The sequence below is a fragment of the Nomascus leucogenys genome, chromosome 25 (genome assembly GCF_006542625.1).
Source record: "Nomascus leucogenys isolate Asia chromosome 25, Asia_NLE_v1, whole genome shotgun sequence".
Classification (NCBI taxonomy): Eukaryota; Metazoa; Chordata; class Mammalia; order Primates; family Hylobatidae; genus Nomascus; species Nomascus leucogenys.
In genome coordinates, this window is record NC_044405.1 from 29,289,892 (window position 1) to 29,310,093 (window position 20,202).

A 20,202-nucleotide genomic window follows, 5' to 3' on the forward strand; every position below is an offset into this window, starting at 1 on the left:
AGGCAGGGACGGGTATGGGCGTGGCCTCCGGGGAGGGGGAAGGTGGGGACCGGGGTCTGGATTCTGGACGTGCCTCAGGGGCTTCCAAGGGAGGGACCTGGCTATGCTCCTGGGGCCCAGGGCCAGAAACTGGAGGCTACAGGGTCAGAGTCTTGCCCAGAAAGTGACAAAGGGGGCACCAGGGAGCCACCTCAGATGGCCAGAGCTGACAGGGCTGGCCAGGCGACCATGAGGGCCCTGTGTAGTTCTGGGACCTGGGTCCTCCAGGGGTGAGACTGGCAAGGCCCCACACCCGCCCCCTGCCCTGCTGCTGGCTTTTAGCCCTTTATGGGGATGTGGATTCCCAGTACTTGGATCAATCCTGCATGCTCCTAATTCAGAACTGGGATGGGAAAGTTCCATAAATAACCCCGGGCCTTATATGCGGGCTAAACAGCTCCTGGCAAAGCTGCACTTGCAGCTTCTTCCCCTGAAGGATCCTCAGGGCCTTGCGGGTGCATCTCTGGTGCACCTGACACAGGGGTCCTGCCTCCCATTTCACAGAGGAGTAAAGGGAGGGTGCGCAGGCCCCAAGCCCTCGAAGGCTGCAGTCTGTAGGGCTCAGCTGGGCAGAGGCGGGGCTGGCGGGGAGGGTCAGCTCTGCCCTTGTTCTTCCAGAACCTGCACGCCTGCGACTCGGGGGCCTCCATCCGATGGCAGGTGGTGGACAGGCGTGTCCCACTATATGCGAACCACAAGACCCTCCTCCAGAAGGTGGCTGCTGAGTTCGGGGCTCACTACTGACTGTGCACTCAGGCCGGGCAGCTCCAGTCCGTGGACGGTCCCCCCAGAAACCAGGGCTTGTCTCTCCTGAGCCTGTCCAGGACCCCGGCTAATCCTGGGCCCTGCGCATGATGGGGTTTGGTGGACCCACTGCCCCGCAAGTCTGCCGCAGATGACCTCATGAACTGGACGGGGTCAAGGTGACCCAGGAGGAGAGCTCAAGACAGGGCACAGGCTACTCGGAGTTGAGGGGACCCTTGGCCATCAGGTGAGGGGCTGGGCCTGTGCAGCTGGGCCCTTGGCCAGAGTCCACTCCCTTCCTGGCTGTGTCACCCCGAGCAGCTCATCCACCGTGGAGGTCATTGGCCTGAGGCAAGTTCCCCGGAGAGTCGGGGTCCCCTGTGGCCCCCTCAGGCCTATGTCTGTGAGGAAGGGGCCCTGCCACTCTCCCCAAGAGGGCCTCCATGTTTCGAGGTGCCTCAACATGGATCCTTGCCTGGCCTGGGCTAGGGGCACCGTCTGAACTCCTGGCTGTCAGGATAAACTCCATGGGGTACAGGAGCCCAGACAAAGCCCAGGCCTGTCAAGAGATGCAGAGGGCCCCTGCCAGGGTTGGCCCCAGGGACCTTGGGACGAGGCTGCAGAAGCTCTCCCTCCCTACTCCCTGGGAGCCACGTGCTGGCCACACCCAGGAAGGAGGGACGGCATGGGCAGGAGGCGGGGACGTGGGGGCCTCCTGGTTTGGTGTCAACAGCTCACAGGAGCATGAACCATCAGGGCCCTCAGGAGGGGAATGTGGTAAAACCCAACACATTAAATCTGCCATCTCAGGCCTGGCTGGCTCTTCTGTGCTTTCCACAAATAAAGTTCCTGACACATCCAGGGCCAGGGGCTATGTGATGGCTGCCTGAAATTCTCCTCCATCCCCGGGTGAGCTTCCTCCGACCCGTGGGTGTCCTGCAGCCCCTCAGCCCTACACCCCCCGTTTCTCCTCCGACCCGTGGGTGTCCTGCAGCCCCTCAGCCCTACACCCCCCGTTTCTCCTCCGACCCGTGGGTGTCCTGCAGCCCCTCAGCCCTACACCCCCCGTTTCTCCTCCGACCCGTGGGTGTCCTGCAGCCCCTCAGCCCTACACCCCCAGTTTCTCCTCCGACCCGTGGGTGTCCTGCAGCCCCTCAGCCCTACACCCCCGTTTCTCCTCCGACCCGTGGGTGTCCTGCAGCCCCTCAGCCCTACACCCCCGTTTCTCCTCCGACCCGTGGGTGTCCTGCAGCCCTCAGCCTACACCCCCGTTTCTCCTCCGACCCGTGGGTGTCCTGCAGCCCCTCAGCCCTACACCCCCCGTTTCTCCTCCGACCCGTGGGTGTCCTGCAGCCCCTCAGCCCTACACCCCCCGTTTCTCCTCGACCCGTGGGTGTCCTGCAGCCCCTCAGCCCTACACCCCCAGTTTCTCCTCCGACCCCTGGGTGTCCTGCAACCCCTCAGCCCTACACCCCCAGTTTCTCCTCCGACCCGTGGGTGTCCTGCAGCCCCTCAGCCCTACACCCCCGTTTCTCCCTGTCTTCATTTTCCTAAACCTGGGCTCCAGCATCGTTCCCAAGCCCACCAGGCCAGGATGGGGGCATCCACATTCCCTCCTCCTTGGCTTCCCCTGCAGGGTGGTGCCAATGTGCCCTGGCACCCCTGCAGGGGCTCCGGATGGAGCCTGGGGCTGCCTGGCCACTGAGCACTGGCCGAGGTGACGCCCACCCTTCCCTGGGCAGGCCTCTGTCTTCCACCTGACCCAAAGCTCTCTGGCCACCCCCTTGTCCCCAGGTATCCCCCTCACCCCATCACCAAGGACACAACTGACCCCTTATGCCCTGCTTAGAATCAGTCCCATCACCAGCTTTCGTGACAGAGTCACCCTGGGGTTTGATAAAAATGTAGATCTTCAGGCCCCTCTTGAAGCTCAGAGGCAGCAGGGCTGGGAGGTCCTGGAAGCTGCATCTGTGGTCAGCATCCGCCACTCCCAAGGGGCTCGAAGGTGGTGGGTTTGAACCACAATGCAGCCTGGATGTGGCCCACCCCACCCCTCTCCAGCTCCCTCTCCCCCTGCAATACGGCCTCCATGTGCAATGCAGCCTCCACGTGCAATCCAGCCTCCAGGTACCACAGGGAAGGCCTGTCACTCCTCGGTTACTGGCCGTGGGTCCAGACGTCTGCCAGGGACCACGCTGAGCTCAGTGCTCCTGTTTCTGGCTGCACCACGGGGCTGAGCTCCCACTGTCTGGGGCTGGTCTCGGCTGTGTCTGCAGGATCTAGAAACGCCCACGCTGAAGGTTGCCCCCAGGGAAGGGGTGGGGGCTGTGCCTGGGGGTCAGACCAGAGTGGGATGCCACCAAGGGGACAGGCGTCTGCTCTGCTCACTTAAAACACCCATGACACGAACTTCGCCATTGGAACCATTTCAGCTGCACAGTGCAGTGGCCGTAGACATTCACAGGGCTGTCCCCCACCACCACCGTCCCCCCTGCTCTGCCCACTCCTAGAGGTGCTGCTCTTCCAACCTGGGGCTGCTCCCTACTCCAGCAGCACCCCTGAGGGCCTCGTGGCTGAGCTGTGGGTGCGTGCTTGGGCCCAGCCACACACCAACAGCGGCCCTGTGGGAGGAAGTTTTGCCTCCCTTTGTAGAGGGATCTGGGGTGCGGAGAGGGCAGAGGGCTTGCTCAGTCCTCTCAGCAGCCACTGGCAAAGCCAGGCCTGGACCCAGCTCTCCTCGGCTGTGTCATGCAGCAGCCACAGAGGTCAGTGGCTCCTAAAACCAAATGGGAAACCATGACATGCCTGGCTGACCAGGGACTTTTTGAGAGGCATGAGGCCTTCTGATCATTCACTCATCCCTTCCTACCTGGTTGCTGAGCCTGTCTGTGCCCTGGGGATTGGGATTTGAGCGGGGCAGTGATGAATAAAACCCATCCCTGCCCAAGGGCCTCACAACCTGGATGAAGTCCACTCAGGACTGCAGGAGCCGGACTGGGTCGGAGGCCGGGGAAGAGCAGGCATTCCAGCAGAGGAGTCAGGTGGCTTCTCCAGTGAGACAGCTGAGAGTGAAGACTCCAAGGGCAGAACAAACAGCAAACGGGAGACAGGCAGGGGCACGTTCCACAGCACTGATGTGGGCCAGCCTGCTGGGGGCAGTGTGGAGCAGGCAGTGCCCTCATCCAGGACCTCGGCATTGAAGGAAGCGAGGGTGCTGTGAACCATGGTCTCTTAGAGGCCACTGTCCTCTAAGGGAAGAGCTCACATGAGCAGGATCTGGGTGGGGGCTGGCGGGAGGGTGAGCGGAAGCTGGCTGAATGCAGACGTGATGGCCAGAGCTCCAGCAGCCTTCTGGGGCCACGAGGATGAGGCACCTGCCTGGTGTGGTGGAGTGGGAGGTGACAGGCTCTTTATGGCCCCACCCTCCGGAGTCCTTTCTTATGTGAGAAGGGAATACTGTGTGTTAAAGCCACTGTTATTTTGGGTGCCAACCAACTTTAACCTAAAATTTGTTAAATATGCAGCCAACCAATTTTCATGGAATCACCAGACAACCCAGAACCACCAAATGTTTGAGGAAAACCAATCACTACCAAAAAGGGGCCCCCAAAGTCAGCAGGTATCAAGGAAGCAGAGCAAACAACACCCTCAAAAAAAGGGCAGTGCATCTTCACAGGTTTATCTCTCCATAGAGAAGACACAGGCTTAAACACGGAATGGAAAAGATAAATATGAAAAATGTGACATCCAAAAAAAAAAAATTAAAAAGTGATGGGGTGAAAAACAGGAAGAAAAGGCTGAAGAATGAACTTGTGCCTGGAACACACTGTCAAGGAATTCTCCACTTTGTGATGGCGGCTTTCCTCAAATATCTGGGGATGCTTTATTGCTTCCTTTGCTTTGTACTTGAAAATGCCCAAGTTTTTTTGTGCACAGCAGAGAGAGATTGAGGGAAAGTACGAAAAAAAAAAAAAAAAGGAAATGAAGGACGAAGCCAGACATTCCAACGTCTGCACACTGAGAGTTTCAGAAGAAGAACAGGCTTGGAGGGAGGGAAATGATGCACACCCGGGCCCCGCGGGCCCCGCAACGGAAGCTCTGCCTGCTCCTCACAGTTTCTCCCGGAGCCCAGAGCAGCGGCTGTTATAGAATCAGCTCTCCGTGAATGAGACACGAGGTATGTCTTCATCTTCATAAAATTTTAGAACAATGAAGGCAAAAGGAAAGATTTAAAAACCAATGTGGGCTGGGCACGGTGGCTCACGCTTGTAATCCCAGCACTTTGGGAGGCCGAGGCGTGTGGATCACCTGAAGTCAGGAGTTCGAGACCAGCCTGACCAACATGGTGAAACCTGGTCTCTACTAAAAATACAAAAATTAGCTGGACGTGGTGGCGCATGCCTGTAATCCCAGCTACTCAGGAGGCTGAGGCAGGAGAATCACCTGAACCCCGGAGGCGGAGGTTGCCGTGAGCCGAGATCACTCCATTGCACTCTGGCCTGGGAGACAAGAGGGAAACTCTGTCTCAAAAAAAAAAAAAAAAAACCAACGTGATAAAAAACCAAAACAACAAAAGCCATCCCCAGGCTTCCCGACAGCCATGGGGTGAGAGAAGAGGGTGTCCCAGCGTCCCCAGGTGACTGGCTTCGTGTCTAGAGTCACAGACCCGGCCACGCAGGCCTTCAGGTGGCAGCGTCCCCATGTGACTGGCTTTGTGTCTAGAGTCACAGACCCGGCCACGCAGGCCTTCAGGTGGCAGCGTCCCCATGTGACTGGCTTTGTGTCTAGAGTCACAGACCCGGCCACGCAGGCCTTCAGGTGGCAGCGTCCCCATGTGACTGGCTTTGTGTCTAGAGTCACAGACCCGGCCACGCAGGCCTTCAGGTGGCAGCGTCCCCAGGTGACTGGCTTTGTGTCTAGAGTCACAGACCTGGCCACACCCAGTGACAAAATGTGAGGATGCAGAAAATGTCACCCACGCGTCTTTCCTGAACGAGTTTCTCAAAGGTGAATTACAGAAAACAAAACAAAATGAAACAGAACAAAGCACAGACCACTGCAGGCTGCCCAGGCTGTTGTAGCAAAATGCCACAGGCTGCCTGGTCTAAACCTAGAAGCTATTTTTCTCGCTGTTCTGGAGGCTGGAAGTCCACGATCAAGGTGCTGGCAAATTCAGTTTCTGGGGAGGGCTGTCCTGGGTGGCCATGGTTAACAAGGCTGTCCTGGATGCTGGAAATGGGCTAAGAGGATAGATCTTAAGTGTTCTCAATACACACAAAGAAAATAAAAGAAGCTGGTGCCGTGGCTCATGCCTGGAATCCCAGCACTTTGGGAGGCCGAGGGGGGTGGATCACTTGAGGCCAGGAGTTCAAGACCAGTCTGGGCAACGTGGCGAAACCCCATCTCTATTAAAAATAAAAAAAATAAAAAAAAATTAGCTGGACATAGTGGCACGTGCATGTAGTCCCAGCTACTGGGGAGGCTGAAGTGGGAAGATTGATTGAACCTGGGAAGCAGAGGCTGTAGCGAGTCAAGATTTCACCATGGCAGTCCAGCCTGGGCGACAAAAAAAAAAAAAAAAAAAAAAAAAAGAAACTGTTTTAGGTTGCTGCAAAAGTAATTGTTTCTAGTTGCAAAAACCTCAATTACTCTTTGCACCAACTTAGTAGTAACTGTGAGGTGTGAACATGCTAAATAGCTTGACTGCAGTGATCATTCACAGCGTGTATCAGAACATCAAGTCCTGCGCCTTAACTATACACAATTCCTATTTGTGAATTTTCTCTCAGTAAAGTTGAAACAATTTTATAGAAATCTAATAATAGCCTAGAATTAAAATCCCAGGCGGCCTCAGCGGGGGTGGCAGAGGAGACTTGTGCAGGCAGCTGAGGTGCAGTGGCCTCCCTGGCTTGCTCTGGGGGAAGAATCAGACGCTGGGCCACACATGAGTGCAGGGGAAACATGGGCTTCAAAATGCAGGAAGTAAAGCTCAGGGCATCACTAGAAGGATAGAAATGGAGGAATGACTTTAAACCACTGGAGGAATAAAATGAAACAACAAAATCAAGGAAAAAAATATCACTAAAGAATGGTTAATATGAAACAAAATGGCAGGAAACAGTCAAACTGTGACAGTAATAACCACACATGTAAGTGGCAAGTCTCGTATTGGGACAAAAACATAACACAACTAGTTCCTGCTATTTTCCATCTACAAGACTCACGTGAAACTAGAGGGATGCATAACCGCTGAAAACGGGGACTTTTACACCAGGCAAATGCTCTCAGAAAGCAGGATGTGGAAACGGTCATCACAGACCAACAGAACCGAAGGCTAAGTTTGTCCTTTTAAGGAACAAAGAGGAAAGTGTAACTGGATAAAACTACAAATACATTAAGAAGATACTATGATCATGGTCTATTATGTAACATGGATATTGTAATATTGTAATATATAAGGCAAAAACTATATATAAATATATAAAGCAAAATTCTTAAATTTATAAGGCAAAATGGAAATTCAAGAAGAAATTGGCAAATTCACAGCCATTGCTGAAGTCTTTGCAGATTTCTCTCAGAAATTAAAGCAATCAAGAAGCACAAGGAGGCCGGGCGTCATGGCTCACACCTGTAATCCCAGCACTTTGGGAGGCTGAGGCTGGTGGATCACTTGGGGTCAGGAGTTTAAGACCAGCCTGGCCAACATGGCAAAAGCCCATCTCTACTAAGAACACAAAAATTACCCCCGCATGGCAGTGCGTGTCTGTAGTCCCAGCTACTCAGGAGGCTGAGGCAGGAGAATCATTGAACCAGGGAGGCGGAGGTTGCAGTGAGCTGAGATTGTACCACTGCACTCCAGCCTGGGAAACAGAACGAGACTCTGTCTCAAAAAAAAAAAAAAAAAAAAAAAAAAAAAAAAAAAAAAAAAAAAAAAAAAAAAAAAAAAAGCCCAAGGAGAACAGGGCAGAATTGGAATGTAGGCAGTGGAGATTGCGGTCGCCCTGTGGGCATGTGTACATGTGCGTGTATACCTACAGCTATGGATGTCTGTGTGCCTGTCTGCATTTATATGTACACATATCTTGATGGATTATGGATTACATATTGTGCATATAACTCATGTGTAATATGCATGAACACACACATGAACGACACGTGAGCAAACACTATGGATCCATACAGTGTGTGATTCTGCACCTGCTCCGCTGCAAACAGGTCCTGAGGAGACACTTCATCTTCAGACACGTCTGCATGTGCAGACGGAACACGCACAACCTCGCAGAGAAGGGGTCCCAGCAAGTTTCCAAAGCACCCCCACCCTGCTGGAAACACCCTCCAGCCACAACCTCAGGAGAGTCATGCTAGGACGGGGGTGGGGGGGCGTGCCGTGAGAGGACAGCAGGCGTGAGTGGATCTCCAGGCACCCTCGGACCCTGAGCGCCCAGCCCTGACCAGCTCAGCAATGGCACTGTCGGCCGGCCAGCGGGCCCCACTGGGAATGCAGCCCTCCTTGCCCTTTGCCCCCTGTGAGGGGCTTCTGTCCTCACCATCAGATTGTGGCAGGAGGCCTCAACTCCTTCTGTTTCCCAGGCTGGGTGACTATGGGGAGGGCAGGGCCACCAGAAGAGTGGAGGCTGTCCCGCGACTCAGCCACAGGGATTTGGGGGAGGGAAGTGAGGACTTTGAGCTGGGCATGCTGTCCTCCCTAATAAAGCAGAGATTCTCTCCGGAGAGCCAGAGGGGCTGAAGCAGCTTCCCCCAGAGCCCCCCTCACGTTGCCTCCAGCTGGGACGCCCTGCAGGTCCAGTGGGGTAGAAATGAGACATGAGAGAGAACGAGAGGATGTGTGCCACCCAGCAGGCACCTCTCTCTGAGAGAATGAGAGGGCACATGCTACCCAGTGGGTGCCTCTCTCCGGCGTGGCTGGAGGGCTTTCAAAGGAACATTCATAACCTTAAATGCACTTGTTTGAAAATAAAAAGACTAAAATAGATGGTCTAAGTTTATGACTCAAGAGGCTAAAAAAATAGCTACAAAATAAATCCAGAGGTGAAGATGAAGACAATGTCGGATTTTATGAAAAAGGAAGAAATAAAGAACTGGTATGATAAATATATTCAAAAACCAGTTCTTGGAAGATATCAACAAAAACGACAAAGCTTAGACGACTCAGAGCAAGGGAAAGCCAGAGATCGGGGTGGGTGTGGCGTGCAAGAGAACCCACAACGAGGGGGGCTCCAGAATCCAAGGGAGGACCCCGGGAAATGGGACAGGCTGGGAGCCAGGGGCGAGGAGGTGGCTCAGGTGGCTAGGGGGACTTTGGGGAAGGATTGCCTGGCTACACAGACCGTGCTCGCGGGCCCAGGAGGGAACATAACCAGTCCGGATTTTCAAGATTGACAGAGAAATCCAGGAATTCAGGGAGCTTAGGGGAAGGCTCAGTCTGGCCAAAGCCACTGAGGACCAATTGGCTGAAAGGCAATTCATGAGGACGGACGCCCTGGAGAGTGTGGCTGCTCCAGTCCAGCCCTCGTGGACTCCTCCTGGCAGCGCTGGCCCTCACCACGGTGCTGCCCCTGCCCTGCCTGTGAGATGGCCGGGGGCTCTGTCTGAGGGTCCCCACGCCGGGTGAGGGGCAGGGGCTGGGTCAGGAGGGACGAGTGTGGAAGCGGGGCAGCAGAGGGCCCTGGAGGGCAGCAGGTGGTCAGCCTGCACCCAGTGGCCGGCCGTGGCAGTGGGGCAGGGCTCATTCGAGGCCGCTCTGTCTCTCTGAGTGTGGGGTGGGCAACCCCGGCTCCTTCACCCAGGATGTTTTATTCACTTCCCTGATGACATCCCAGCCCCGTGGATGCTGCAAGTGCAGCTCCTCCATGCCAGTCCCCAGCGAGACGTACTTAGACCTCTCCTGGCCAGATGCCCTCACGGCTGGGAGAGTGATTAACCAGCTGCAGCAGCTGCATTTTACCCCCAGACCACAAGGCTGGGTCCTGGGCAGATAAGGGAGTGAGATGCTCAGCCCTGAACTCAATCACAGCCATGAGGGAGGCCACAGCGCGCAGACCAGGGAGGCAGGAGGAGGCTTCTGGTGTTTTTGAGAGCACAGGCTGTGGTCTGGAGCAGACGGCGCCCCAGGCTGGGTGCAGGGCCCTTGGAGACGGCTGACGTCTTCACCAAATGGGGCAGGCCACACACGCAGAACCCAGGGGACCCAGAGAAGGCACTCACCACGCGGCTTCACACAAGTGCCCCTGACTCAACAATCGGTCAATCAGTGCATACACCGTGAACACCGAGAAGCGTCTGTGACCGGCGAGCATGCCGCACACCTGCCTTGTCTTGACGGTGGCATCACCCACACTTAGTCACGCACTCACCTCTTAGGTGTGAGCAGCTGATGGGTTACTTATGTCAACAATGAGCACCTGGTCATCTCCAGCCCCCAGAGCCCTGGAGCCTCCGCACTGTTGTCCCCATGCTTCTGACCTCCTCACCCCCCACGAGTCTCCTCTGCTCTTGAACCTCCCCAGTCGGAACCTGGCCAGGTGTGCTTTGCGTGCCTGGCCTCCTTCACTCTTGGCAATGTCTGCGGATTCATTCCTGTCTACACTGCAGTGTTCAGTGGCAACTGCATGAATTCACTGAATTTAAAATATACTGTCACGTTTGGGTTTGGCTTTGGCATCTCTTCCGCTTTTAACATACCAACTTCACAGCTCACGTTATTCTAATCCCTTTAAAAGATAATTGATTTAAAGCAAAAATCATAACAATGCGTTGTGGGGTTTATGACACACGAGAAGGTGGGATGGTGACGGTGTGGGGTCCGGGTGAGGGTGGCGGCACCCCGCTGTGGGGATCTTACAGTGTGCCTGACCCGCTGGGACAGGAGAAGCCGGAGGCAGGTCATTCTCCACCCTGGGGCAGCCACTGAAATGACAGCAGAGTCACTGTGGAGGGGCCAGGCGGGGAGCACACACGGAACCCTAAGGAAAACCTGAGGCTGGAACAGAGGACAGAGGAACGGCGCTGTGTGGAGCAGCCCGGGAAGAATCAGCACAGACCGGGCCCGGCCAGAGCGTCGTCACCTCAAAACAAGGTCACCAAAGCCAGTCACCCTGGCAAAACAGCGCAAGCCAGACCGCTGCCCTCACTCAGCTTCTGCAGTTTCTCTGCTCATGTTCTTTGTCCCTTCCAGGATTCCACGCTGCTTTTTGCTGTCACTTCTCCTGTCTTCTCTTGTCTTCCATGAGCTTTTTGCCTTTGAATGCACTGACCAGCCACTTTGTATGGTGTCTCTCAGTTTGGGTGTGCCCAGGTTGTTCTCATGATTGGAATGGGGAGATGTATTTTTGGCAGGAATATCTCAGAAGTGACGTCCTTCTCAGGTTGTTGTATCAAGGGTACGTGATGCCAATCTGCCTTGCCACTGATGGCCCAAGCTTTGTCACATAGATAAGGTGGTTTCTCCACTGAAAAGCTGTTATTACTTTTTTAGGCTAATAAATATGTCAAAGCAGATACTTTGATCCTACGGAAATCTCCAAAGAAGCTAATTTAAGTATAAGACACACTAGGTAAAAAGTAACAAGGTAAAAGAAGATATCCCATGCTAAACTAATCAAAGGAAAGCAGGAGTTGATTTCAAGTCAGAGTCTAGGGATAAAGAGGCTCATTTCATGATGACACAGGGGTCAACCAGTCAAGAGCATGGCACGATGTGAGCACAGGGTCTCAAAACACACGAAGCAAAAGCTGATAGAGCTGCAAGGAAAAATTACAGACAAATCTGCAATTACAGTCAGAGGTTTCAACACCGCTATCAAGAACTGGTTGGTTTGAGATAGGGTCTTGCGCTGCCACCCAGGCTCAAATGCAATGGCACAATCATGGCTCACTGCAGCCTTGACTTCTGGGCTCGAGAAATCCTCCTGCCTTAGCCTCCCAAGTAGCTAGGATTACAGGCATGCGCCACCATGCATGGCTAAGTTTTTGATTTTTTGTAGAGATGGTGTCTCACTTTGTTGCCCAGGCTGGTCTCTCAATAGTTAGCAGAGCAAGTAGACAGAAAGTGGATGATAATATAGGCTACTCAAATAACACAGTCATTGCCGTTTATAGGACACTTAATGGAGCAACAGAACACAAATTCAAGTGCAAATGCAACAACTGCGAACCATATTTGAGGCCATGAAAGAGTCTCAATAAATTTAAAAGGATCCAAAACATAGAATATGTCCTCTGACAACAATGGCTTTAAATTAATGATCAACAGCAGAAAGAGCTCTGGAAAATGCACAAATATGTGGAAATGAAATAGCATAATTCTAAACTCATGGGTCAAAAAGAAAATCAAAGGGAAAATTATAAATTACTTTAAACTTAATGAAAACAAAAATACAATATATCAAAATTTCTGGGATGCAGTTAAAGCTGGACTTAGAGGGAAATTTATAGTACTGAATGCTTATACTAGAAAAGAAGGTCACAGATCAGTGACCCCAGCTTCCACCTTAAGAGACCTAAAAAAGAACAGAAAGTCAAACCCAATGTAAGCAAAAGAGGCTGGGTGCAGTGGTTCATGCCTGTAATCCCAGCACTTTGGGAGGCCGAGGCGGGTGGATAATCTGAGGTCAGGAGTTCGAGACAAGCCTGGTCAACATGGCGAAACCCCATCTCTACTAAAAATATACAAAAATTAGCTGGGCATGGTGGCACATGCCTGTAATCCCAGCTACTCAGGAGGCTGAGGCAGGAGAATCGCTTGAACCCGGGAGATGGAGTTTGCAGTGAGCCGAGATTGCCCCCACTGAACTCCAGCTTGGGCAACAAAGCAAGACTCTGTCTCAAAAAAAACAAAAACAAAAACAAACAAAAACAAGCAAAAGAAAGAATAAAGAGTGGAAGTCAATGAAAAAAAGTGAATCAATGAAACCAAAAGGTATTTCTTTGAGAAGATCAATACAATTGATAAACTGCTGTCTGACTGTTCAGTTTAAAAAAAAGCCACAAATTACCAGTATCAGAAATGAGAAAGATGACATCACCTCATACTTCACAGATGTTGAAAGGATAAAGGAATATTATGAACAACTTTATGCTAATAAATTCAACAACTTATATGCGATGGGCAATTTCTTGAGTGATACAAACTACATACATTCAGTCAAGAATAAAACTCAGCAGTTGTGTATCCATTAAATAATTCAACCACATATAAAAATGATAATACATCATGACCACGTGGTGTTTATCTCCAGAACACAAGATTGATTTAACACTTTAAAATCAATCATTATACTCTATCATATTAACAGATCATCATGCAAAAAGATTCTAAATAGATGCAGAAAAAACAAAATCCAATTTTCATTCCTGATTAAAAAAACTCTCAGCAAACAAGAGAAAGGATAGTCTTTTCAACAGTCTGGAAAAAACTGATTATCCACATATACAAAAAATAAACATTGAATCATAACTCATACCATAAACCCAAATAAACTTAAAATAGGTAATAGACCCAAATGCAAACCTTTAAAACTCTAAAACCCTTGTGACTTTGGGTGAGGCAAAGGTTTCTTATATATGACACCAAAAGCAGGATCCATAAAAGAAAAACATAGATAAATCGGATTTCCTCAAAATTAAAAAATTCTGCTCTTTGAAAAACTGTTAAGAGAATGAACACACAATCCAAAGGCTCGGAGAAAACATTTACAGATCACATATCTGATAAAGGACTTGTATCCAGAATATGCAACAAACTCCCAAACTCAATAATAAGAAAATAACCCAATTAAAAGTGAGTAAAAGATTTGAACTCAACGCTTACTACAGGAGATGGAGAACAAACAGATGAAATGATGCTCAACATTATTGGCCAACAGAGAAATGCAAATTAAAACCACAATTCCATCTATCACCACATACCTATTAGAGTATTTGAAATTAAAAAGAGCAACCATACCAAGTGCTGGGGAGGATGTGGAATGTAAAATCATACAATCGCTTTGGCAGTTTCTTAAAAAGTTTCACACAGGCTACTGTGGCATCCAGCCACTCCACTCCTAGACATCTATTCAAGAGAAAGAAAAGCATTCATCCAAAGACTTGTGCACAACGTTCAGATCAGCTTTATCTGTAGGAGCCAACACCAGAAGCAACCCAAATGCCCACCAGCAGGTGAATGGATACAAACTGTGGTACATTCATACACTGGAGTACCATGCAGCCGTAAAAGAAATACGCATTGACAAACCAAATGACACAGGCAAATCTCAAAAATAATTGTGCTGAGTGAAGGAAGCTACACAAAAAGTACATATTATATGATTCCATTTGTGTAAATCATAGGAAATGCAAAGTAATCAGTAGCGACAGAAGGCAGATCAGTGCTTGCCTGGGGATGAGGGAGGGCAGGGAGAGATGACCAAGAGGGAACCCGGGGTGTTCACTAGGCTGATTGTGGTGATGGTTTCACAGGAGTATCCGAGTGTCAAAACGTATCAAATTAAAATATGTGGCTTACCGTCTATCAATTACACCACAATAAAGCTACTTTTTGAAAACCATGAGGATGGCTCAGGTCCGGCTCAAATGCCCCCACCCTGCCTTCCTTCCTTGGGATGTCAGACGCTGGAGCTGGAGCAGGAGGGGACCTAGATGGGCGGAGATCTAGCCCTACTCACCCACTGGCCACGGGGTAGGCGAGGGACGCTCAGCAGGGGCTTCCCGCAGACCCAGGGTCTTCAAGCCCCAGAAGTCCCGATGCCAGAGGGAAGAGGGGATTTGCCTAGAGTGAGGGGCAGGGGCTGGACCCACAGCCCCTCCCGGCGCACAGACCCCGCCCACACCCATAGCCACGCCCTCAGCCCGCACCACCTCGTCCTCAGCCCTACAACCACGCCCCCAGCATGCCACAATCACGCCCACAACCCGCCCACAGCCCCTGCAGCTTGGGTCTTAGTACCAGCTCCATCTAAAGCCGCACCACCGGCCCATCCCATGTCCCGCCCCCATCTCTTCCAGGCCCCGCCCTGCCGCAGAACCCGCCCTCAAACCCCGCCCCCACCTAACCACAAATCCCGTTCCGGTCTCCTTACTTGCCCCGCCCCTTCCCCGCCCCCGCGGGGATTCGACAGCCTGTCTCCGCCTTTCGCCCCGCCCCCTCCAGGCCCCGCCCCACCACGCCCCTCGCCCGCGCAGGCAGGAGTCGCGGCCTCCCCAGCTAGTGGTCGCGGGCGCGGGCGCAGGGGCAGCGGGGTGGCCGCCGCGCCAGGCGTGGAGCCGGGTCTGGCGGGCTCCGAGAGGACCGGGAGCGGCGCGCAGAGCAGCCTCCGGCCGCCGCCGCGCAGGTAAAGCCCCCGCCCAGCCCTGGGAGCGTGGATTCCCCCCCACCCTATGACCATCCCCCCGCCGCGAGTGCTGGGGTCTCGGGGGTCCCAGGTTCCGGGGGTCCTAGGGCCGGAGGGTCTAAAGGCTCGAGGTCCCGGGGGTCCGAGCCTCTCCCGGCCGGCTCCGCGCGCGGCCCCGCCGTCCACGCCCAGCGCGGGCCGCGCGCACAGGGCTTGGCTTCTCTGTTTTCTCCGTTTCCTTCTTCAGGCAGTTGAAAGAAAAGGCGCGGTTCTGTGCCCGGTGCGAGCCGCGGCTCCTTTAGGGCTGGCAGGGAAGGGCTTGCTGGGTTATTACAGTTTTTAGGGATTGTCGGCGTCAGCCAGGCGTTGGCTGCGGGAGTAGCCCCTGGCGCGCGGGCGCCCGCTGGTGCCCGGCCACGTGCCCAGCTTGACCCGCGCTCCAGGTTCGGGAGAAGCTGCAGCCGTCACCGTCCTCCTGGCGTCCACCCTGAGGAGCGGCTGGGTGGTCCCAAGCCGCCGCCACCCCGCCGCCCGGCCTTTGGTCCCCAGCGGTGCCGTAGGTGGCCAGGGCTGGCCGCAGTGACCACCCACTGGGCCACGCGGAGCCCCCTGGCAGTGCCAGCTCCCTGCACTTGTGGGACGCTCCTCCCGGGCGCATTGGGAGTCTCCAGAAGTAAGTTACAGGCAGAGCTGTTTAAGGAGGCGTGCTCCCCACCCCAGACCCTTCAGTAGGCCCTCAACACCCTCCCCACCAGTGGATGCGTTCCCCAGATGACCGCAGCCGGCAGTGCTGACCACCCTCCCTCCCTTTCCCCTCCCTCCCTTTCCCCTCCCTCCTGCGTCTGCCCTTTCAGAGCTGCCAGAGTGGAGTGCACTGCTTCTCCCAGCGGGGCAGGATGGCGGTTTCATGTCTGGTTGGAGAAGGCCTTGCCCGCGGAAAAGAGCTCCGTCCCCAGGCCTGAGCAGAGGCTCGCGCGTCCCCGTCCCCAGGTCAGGTCAGGATGGGCACTGTGCGCCCACCTCGCCCCTCGCTCCTGCTGTTCTCCACCCGGGGGTCTTGTCTCTTCCTCCTCCTCTGCCTGCGCCTGGGCGCCGCCTGCCCGCAGCCCTGCCAGTGCCCTGACCACGCAGGGGCTGTGGCTGTCTTCTGCAGCTTGCGGGGCCTTCAGGAGGTCCCCGAGGACATCCCGGCCAACACCGTGCTCCTGAAGCTCGATGCCAACAAGATCTCCCACCTGCCGGACGGGGCCTTCCAGCACCTGCACCGGCTCAGGGAGCTGGATCTGTCTCACAACGCCATCGAGGCCATCGGCCCCGCCACCTTCGCGGGCCTGGCCGGGGGCCTGCGGCTGCTGGACCTGTCTTACAACCGCATCCAGAGGATCCCCAAGGACGCCCTGGGCAAACTCAGCGCCAAGATACGCCTGTCCCACAACCCCCTGCACTGCGAGTGCGCCCTGCAGGAGGCCCTGTGGGAGCTGAAGCTGGACCCCGACTCCGTGGACGAGATCGCCTGCCACACCTCAGTGCAGGAGGAGTTTGTGGGGAAGCCTCTGGTTCAGGCTCTGGATGCGGGTGCCAGCCTCTGCAGCGTCCCCCACAGGACCACAGACGTGGCCATGCTAGTCACCATGTTCGGCTGGTTCGCCATGGTGATCACCTACGTCGTGTACTACGTACGTCACAACCAGGAGGATGCCCGGAGGCACCTGGAGTACCTGAAGTCTCTGCCCAGTGCCCCCGCCTCCAAGGACCCCATCGGCCCGGGGCCCTAGCGCCTGTTCCGGCAGACCCCCGCCGGTGGCTGCTGTCACTTTTGTAGTAGGTGGTGACTGATGATGCTTTTGCTCTTCCCCGAGGCAGGTGTCAGTCATGTGTGCTCCCCACTGTTGCACTCAGGGACAGCAGCACCTCCAGGCTGGGTGGTTTTGCCATCACATCCGTGTGACGGATGAGGAACCTGAAGCTTAGAGGAACGGAATGACTGCCCGTGACGATACCATCAGGAAATTGTCCCAGTGGACTTCAACCCGGGCTGTCCATCGTGACATTCCGCCTCCTTCCACCATGCGAGCCAAGTACATTGGAACATGAGCCCTGTTTCCAGAGCAAAGTAGCAGAGACCAGGTTTTTCTAGAGAGCTAAGTGGGATGTGTCGCTCAAACTGTCCTACTCTTTTTTATTCTCACAATGGTTTTGTAACCGTAGTGCCAAAATTTCAGTTCAGTAATGGGGTGAACAATATGGAGAGAGACCTGGGAAAAGTCCAGGGTCGCTTGCCCGGGGAAGACGGCAGCCACATACCTGGGGCCCCGCCTGCTTCCTGCCCCTCTGGCTGTGCCTGATGCGGAGGCCCTGCCCCAGGGCGATCTTGGCTCACTGCAACCTTTGCCTCCCAGGCTCAATCACTTCTCCTGCCTCAGCCTCCCTAGTAGCTAGAATTACAGGCATGAGCCACCACGCCTGGCTAATTTTTGTATTTTAGTAGAGAGGGTTTCACCGTGTTGGCCAGGCTGGTCTCGAACTCCTGGCCTCAAGTGATCCACCCGCCTCAGCCTCCCAAAGTGCTGGGATTACAGGCGTAAGCCACCACACCCGGCCCTGTGCCTTGCTTTTTCTACTCACTAAGATACAAAACAGCTCTTTTTCCAAGGCCCGGAGTACTGGTGATTGATGTTTCAAGGCCAATCAATGGGATGCTTCGTCTTCTCCAGCAACGGGAACTCTCTTTTCACCTCTGCTGCCAGGAGTCTCAGAGATAATTTAGTGGTCAATTTACTAACCTTACTTCACATTCAGGTTAGATGTTACCTCCACCTATATGATAGTAATTGCTAATTTTATTTTTTATTGTCCTTTTTATGAGTGTTTATATTTTAAAGTACTTTGAGTATTTTTGGGGGGGTACAAATGAGCGATCAGTGTACATTGTGTGTGGACTGAAGTGTAGGTATGTAGAGATGCTTCGCCAAACAGATGCTTAAAAATGACTGGAAGTTGAGGGTGGTTTCTGTTTGGAAAGTATCAGGTGACTTGGAAGGTGAGAGCCTGTCCAGGGTGTGCGCTGGTTCTGATGTGCCCAGTGTGTGCAGTGTGAGTCACGGGGGTGTCTGTGTTGTGGGGTGCTTGCTAGGCTTTGCTCTGCCCACAGTGCAAACGCGGGGTGGGGGAGGGGCCAGGCCCAGTGTGTGAGTGGAGGCAGCCCCGGGCCCCGCCTGCTTCCCTCATGCCACGCTGCCTGAGTGTCGCCATGCTCGGACCTCCACGGAAACTGCCAGCACCGCTCACCCTTCCAGTGAGAGCTAGAACCAAGTGCCAGCCCCCGGGAGTGCACCCGTGCTAGTGTGGGGCCGCGTGGTCCACAGGGCCAGCAATGTGGGGGGGGGTGTCCGGCTCCACTGTTTGGAGGAAGCGGGTGCTGACACAGCAGAGTGCCCTGGGCCCGTGGGGATTTCCTTCCAGAGGACACATGGCTGAAAGCATAGGATAAGGATGTGTGGGTGAATGACCGGTGCCATCCCTGGCTCTCTGATAGATGCAGGTGGGACAGGTGAACTGTTGCTGGCCTGGCCAGCAGGCCTCGGGTCACATGGTGATTGGCATCCTCCTGCTACCCCTTCTCCATGCCAGGGTGCCTGTAGTGGGTTTGCCCAGCACGTGTGACCCCAGGTCCCAAGGAGAGTGTGGACCGAGGCCTGCGTGGTGAAGGCAGGGCCTCTCCTCGGCCCTGTGTCCTGTGGGTGCCGGCCAGTCCCTTCTCACATTTTGGGGGGCCCTTTCCCTGCTGCCAGGGGACTCTTCATTTGTCCTTACCCTAGAATCAGCCCAGAGACTGGACATCACCCAGACGTGGCCCTTCAGGAGGTGCACAGGGCAGGGGCAGGCCCGTCCCTCCCTGCCCCAATTTGCTGGGCCGCCCCAGCCCAGGGTCTGGCCTTCCCCTTGGTGAAGGTCTGCTGGGCCCCTGCCCACCTCCTGCTGGGAGGAGGAGATGGGGAGAGGACCAGGAGGACACGAGAGGCCCTGTCCCTTGCACTGTGAGCTCAGTCAGGTCCATAAGCTGCCCACCGTCCTGGCCTTACTGTGCCCCCTGCCCCACCAACATGGGGGAAAACACTTCCCCTCTAAGGAAGACCATAGAGACCCCAACACTGTGGGACCCCAAAGCTCTTTCATGCTCATTGGAGCTCCCGCCCAGGATGCTTGCAAGTCTTCAGCTCTCCCGGGGTACAGCCCTCCCCTTCCTGCCCTCTAATGTCCTCCCCTCCCCTGCCCTCCCCTCCACTTCCTTTCTCTGCCATCCCGTCCCCTCCCATCTTGTGACCTCTTTACTGGCGGGGCCTGGAGCCCATGATGGACACTTGCGGAAGGAGGGGCAGCGGAGCACCCCTGAGGTGACATCGCTGCCTGGCCCCAGAGCACCCCGCCCCTCCCTGTGACTCAGTTCTTCGCAGCCCACATGTGAGCATGTGCACCCTGGGACCTGCTGCCTGCTGGGACGCTCAGGCCAAATCAGCCCCTCTGCCTTCATGCTGCACTGATTGCAAGAGTTTCCCACATCTGCAGAGGCCGTGGGCTCAGCCCCACACCAGCCAGGCCACCAGTGTTGACAACGGAGAGGCGGGGACAAAGGGAATATCTCAGTTCACAGTGTGGACATGGTGGAGGTCTCGGCCTTGTGAGACAAGGCAAGGGGGAGGGGATAGGAAATTGGGGGTATTCTGTGACTCCTGGGCCACCAGGGAGCCAGAATCTTCCAGCCAGACTGGCTGGGCAGGGCTTAGCTTCCCGATGCTGGCCATTCACCACTTTCACCCCGGGAACCTACCTGGGTATCATGGGAGGCAGAGCCTGAACCCCAACCCAACCCTAACTCTAACCCCTAAACCATCCCTCACCCTAACCCAATCCTCGCCCTAACCCTAATGCTAACCCCTGACCCAACCCAATCTTGACCCTAATGCTAACCCCTGACCCAACCCAATCTTGACCCTAATGCTAACCCCTGACCCAACCCAATCTTAACCCTAATGCTAATCCCTAACCCAACCCTCACCCTAACCCCTAC

At 54.5% G+C, this 20,202-nt stretch overlaps 2 protein-coding genes across 4 annotated transcripts in view; both read left to right on the forward strand.

The window, feature by feature from the left end:
• The window catches only part of TRPM2 (transient receptor potential cation channel subfamily M member 2), a 101,105-nt gene extending 99,349 nt beyond the window's left edge, over positions 1 to 1,756 (forward strand). For all 3 annotated transcript variants that reach the window (XM_030806267.1, XM_030806268.1, XM_030806269.1), the window contains one exon: positions 658 to 1,756. In XM_030806267.1, coding sequence (XP_030662127.1) covers positions 658 to 783 — 126 coding nt within the window. In that variant the 3' untranslated portion in view covers positions 784 to 1,756. The remainder of the gene's footprint in view (positions 1 to 657) is intronic.
• A 14,275-nt stretch (positions 1,757 to 16,031) lies between these two features.
• LRRC3 (leucine rich repeat containing 3) lies at positions 16,032 to 17,532 on the forward strand. Its single transcript, XM_030806274.1, has one exon. The coding sequence runs from the start codon at positions 16,136 to 16,138 to the stop codon at positions 16,907 to 16,909; it is 774 nt and encodes a 257-aa protein (XP_030662134.1). The 5' UTR covers positions 16,032 to 16,135; the 3' UTR covers positions 16,910 to 17,532.
• The last annotated feature ends 2,670 nt before the right edge of the window (positions 17,533 to 20,202 follow it).

What these genes read in the sequence shown, in the direction of transcription:
- LRRC3 (XM_030806274.1), top strand. Translation starts at nt 16,136, where the DNA reads ATGGGCACTGTGCGCCCACCTCGCCCCTCGCTCCTGCTGTTCTCCACC.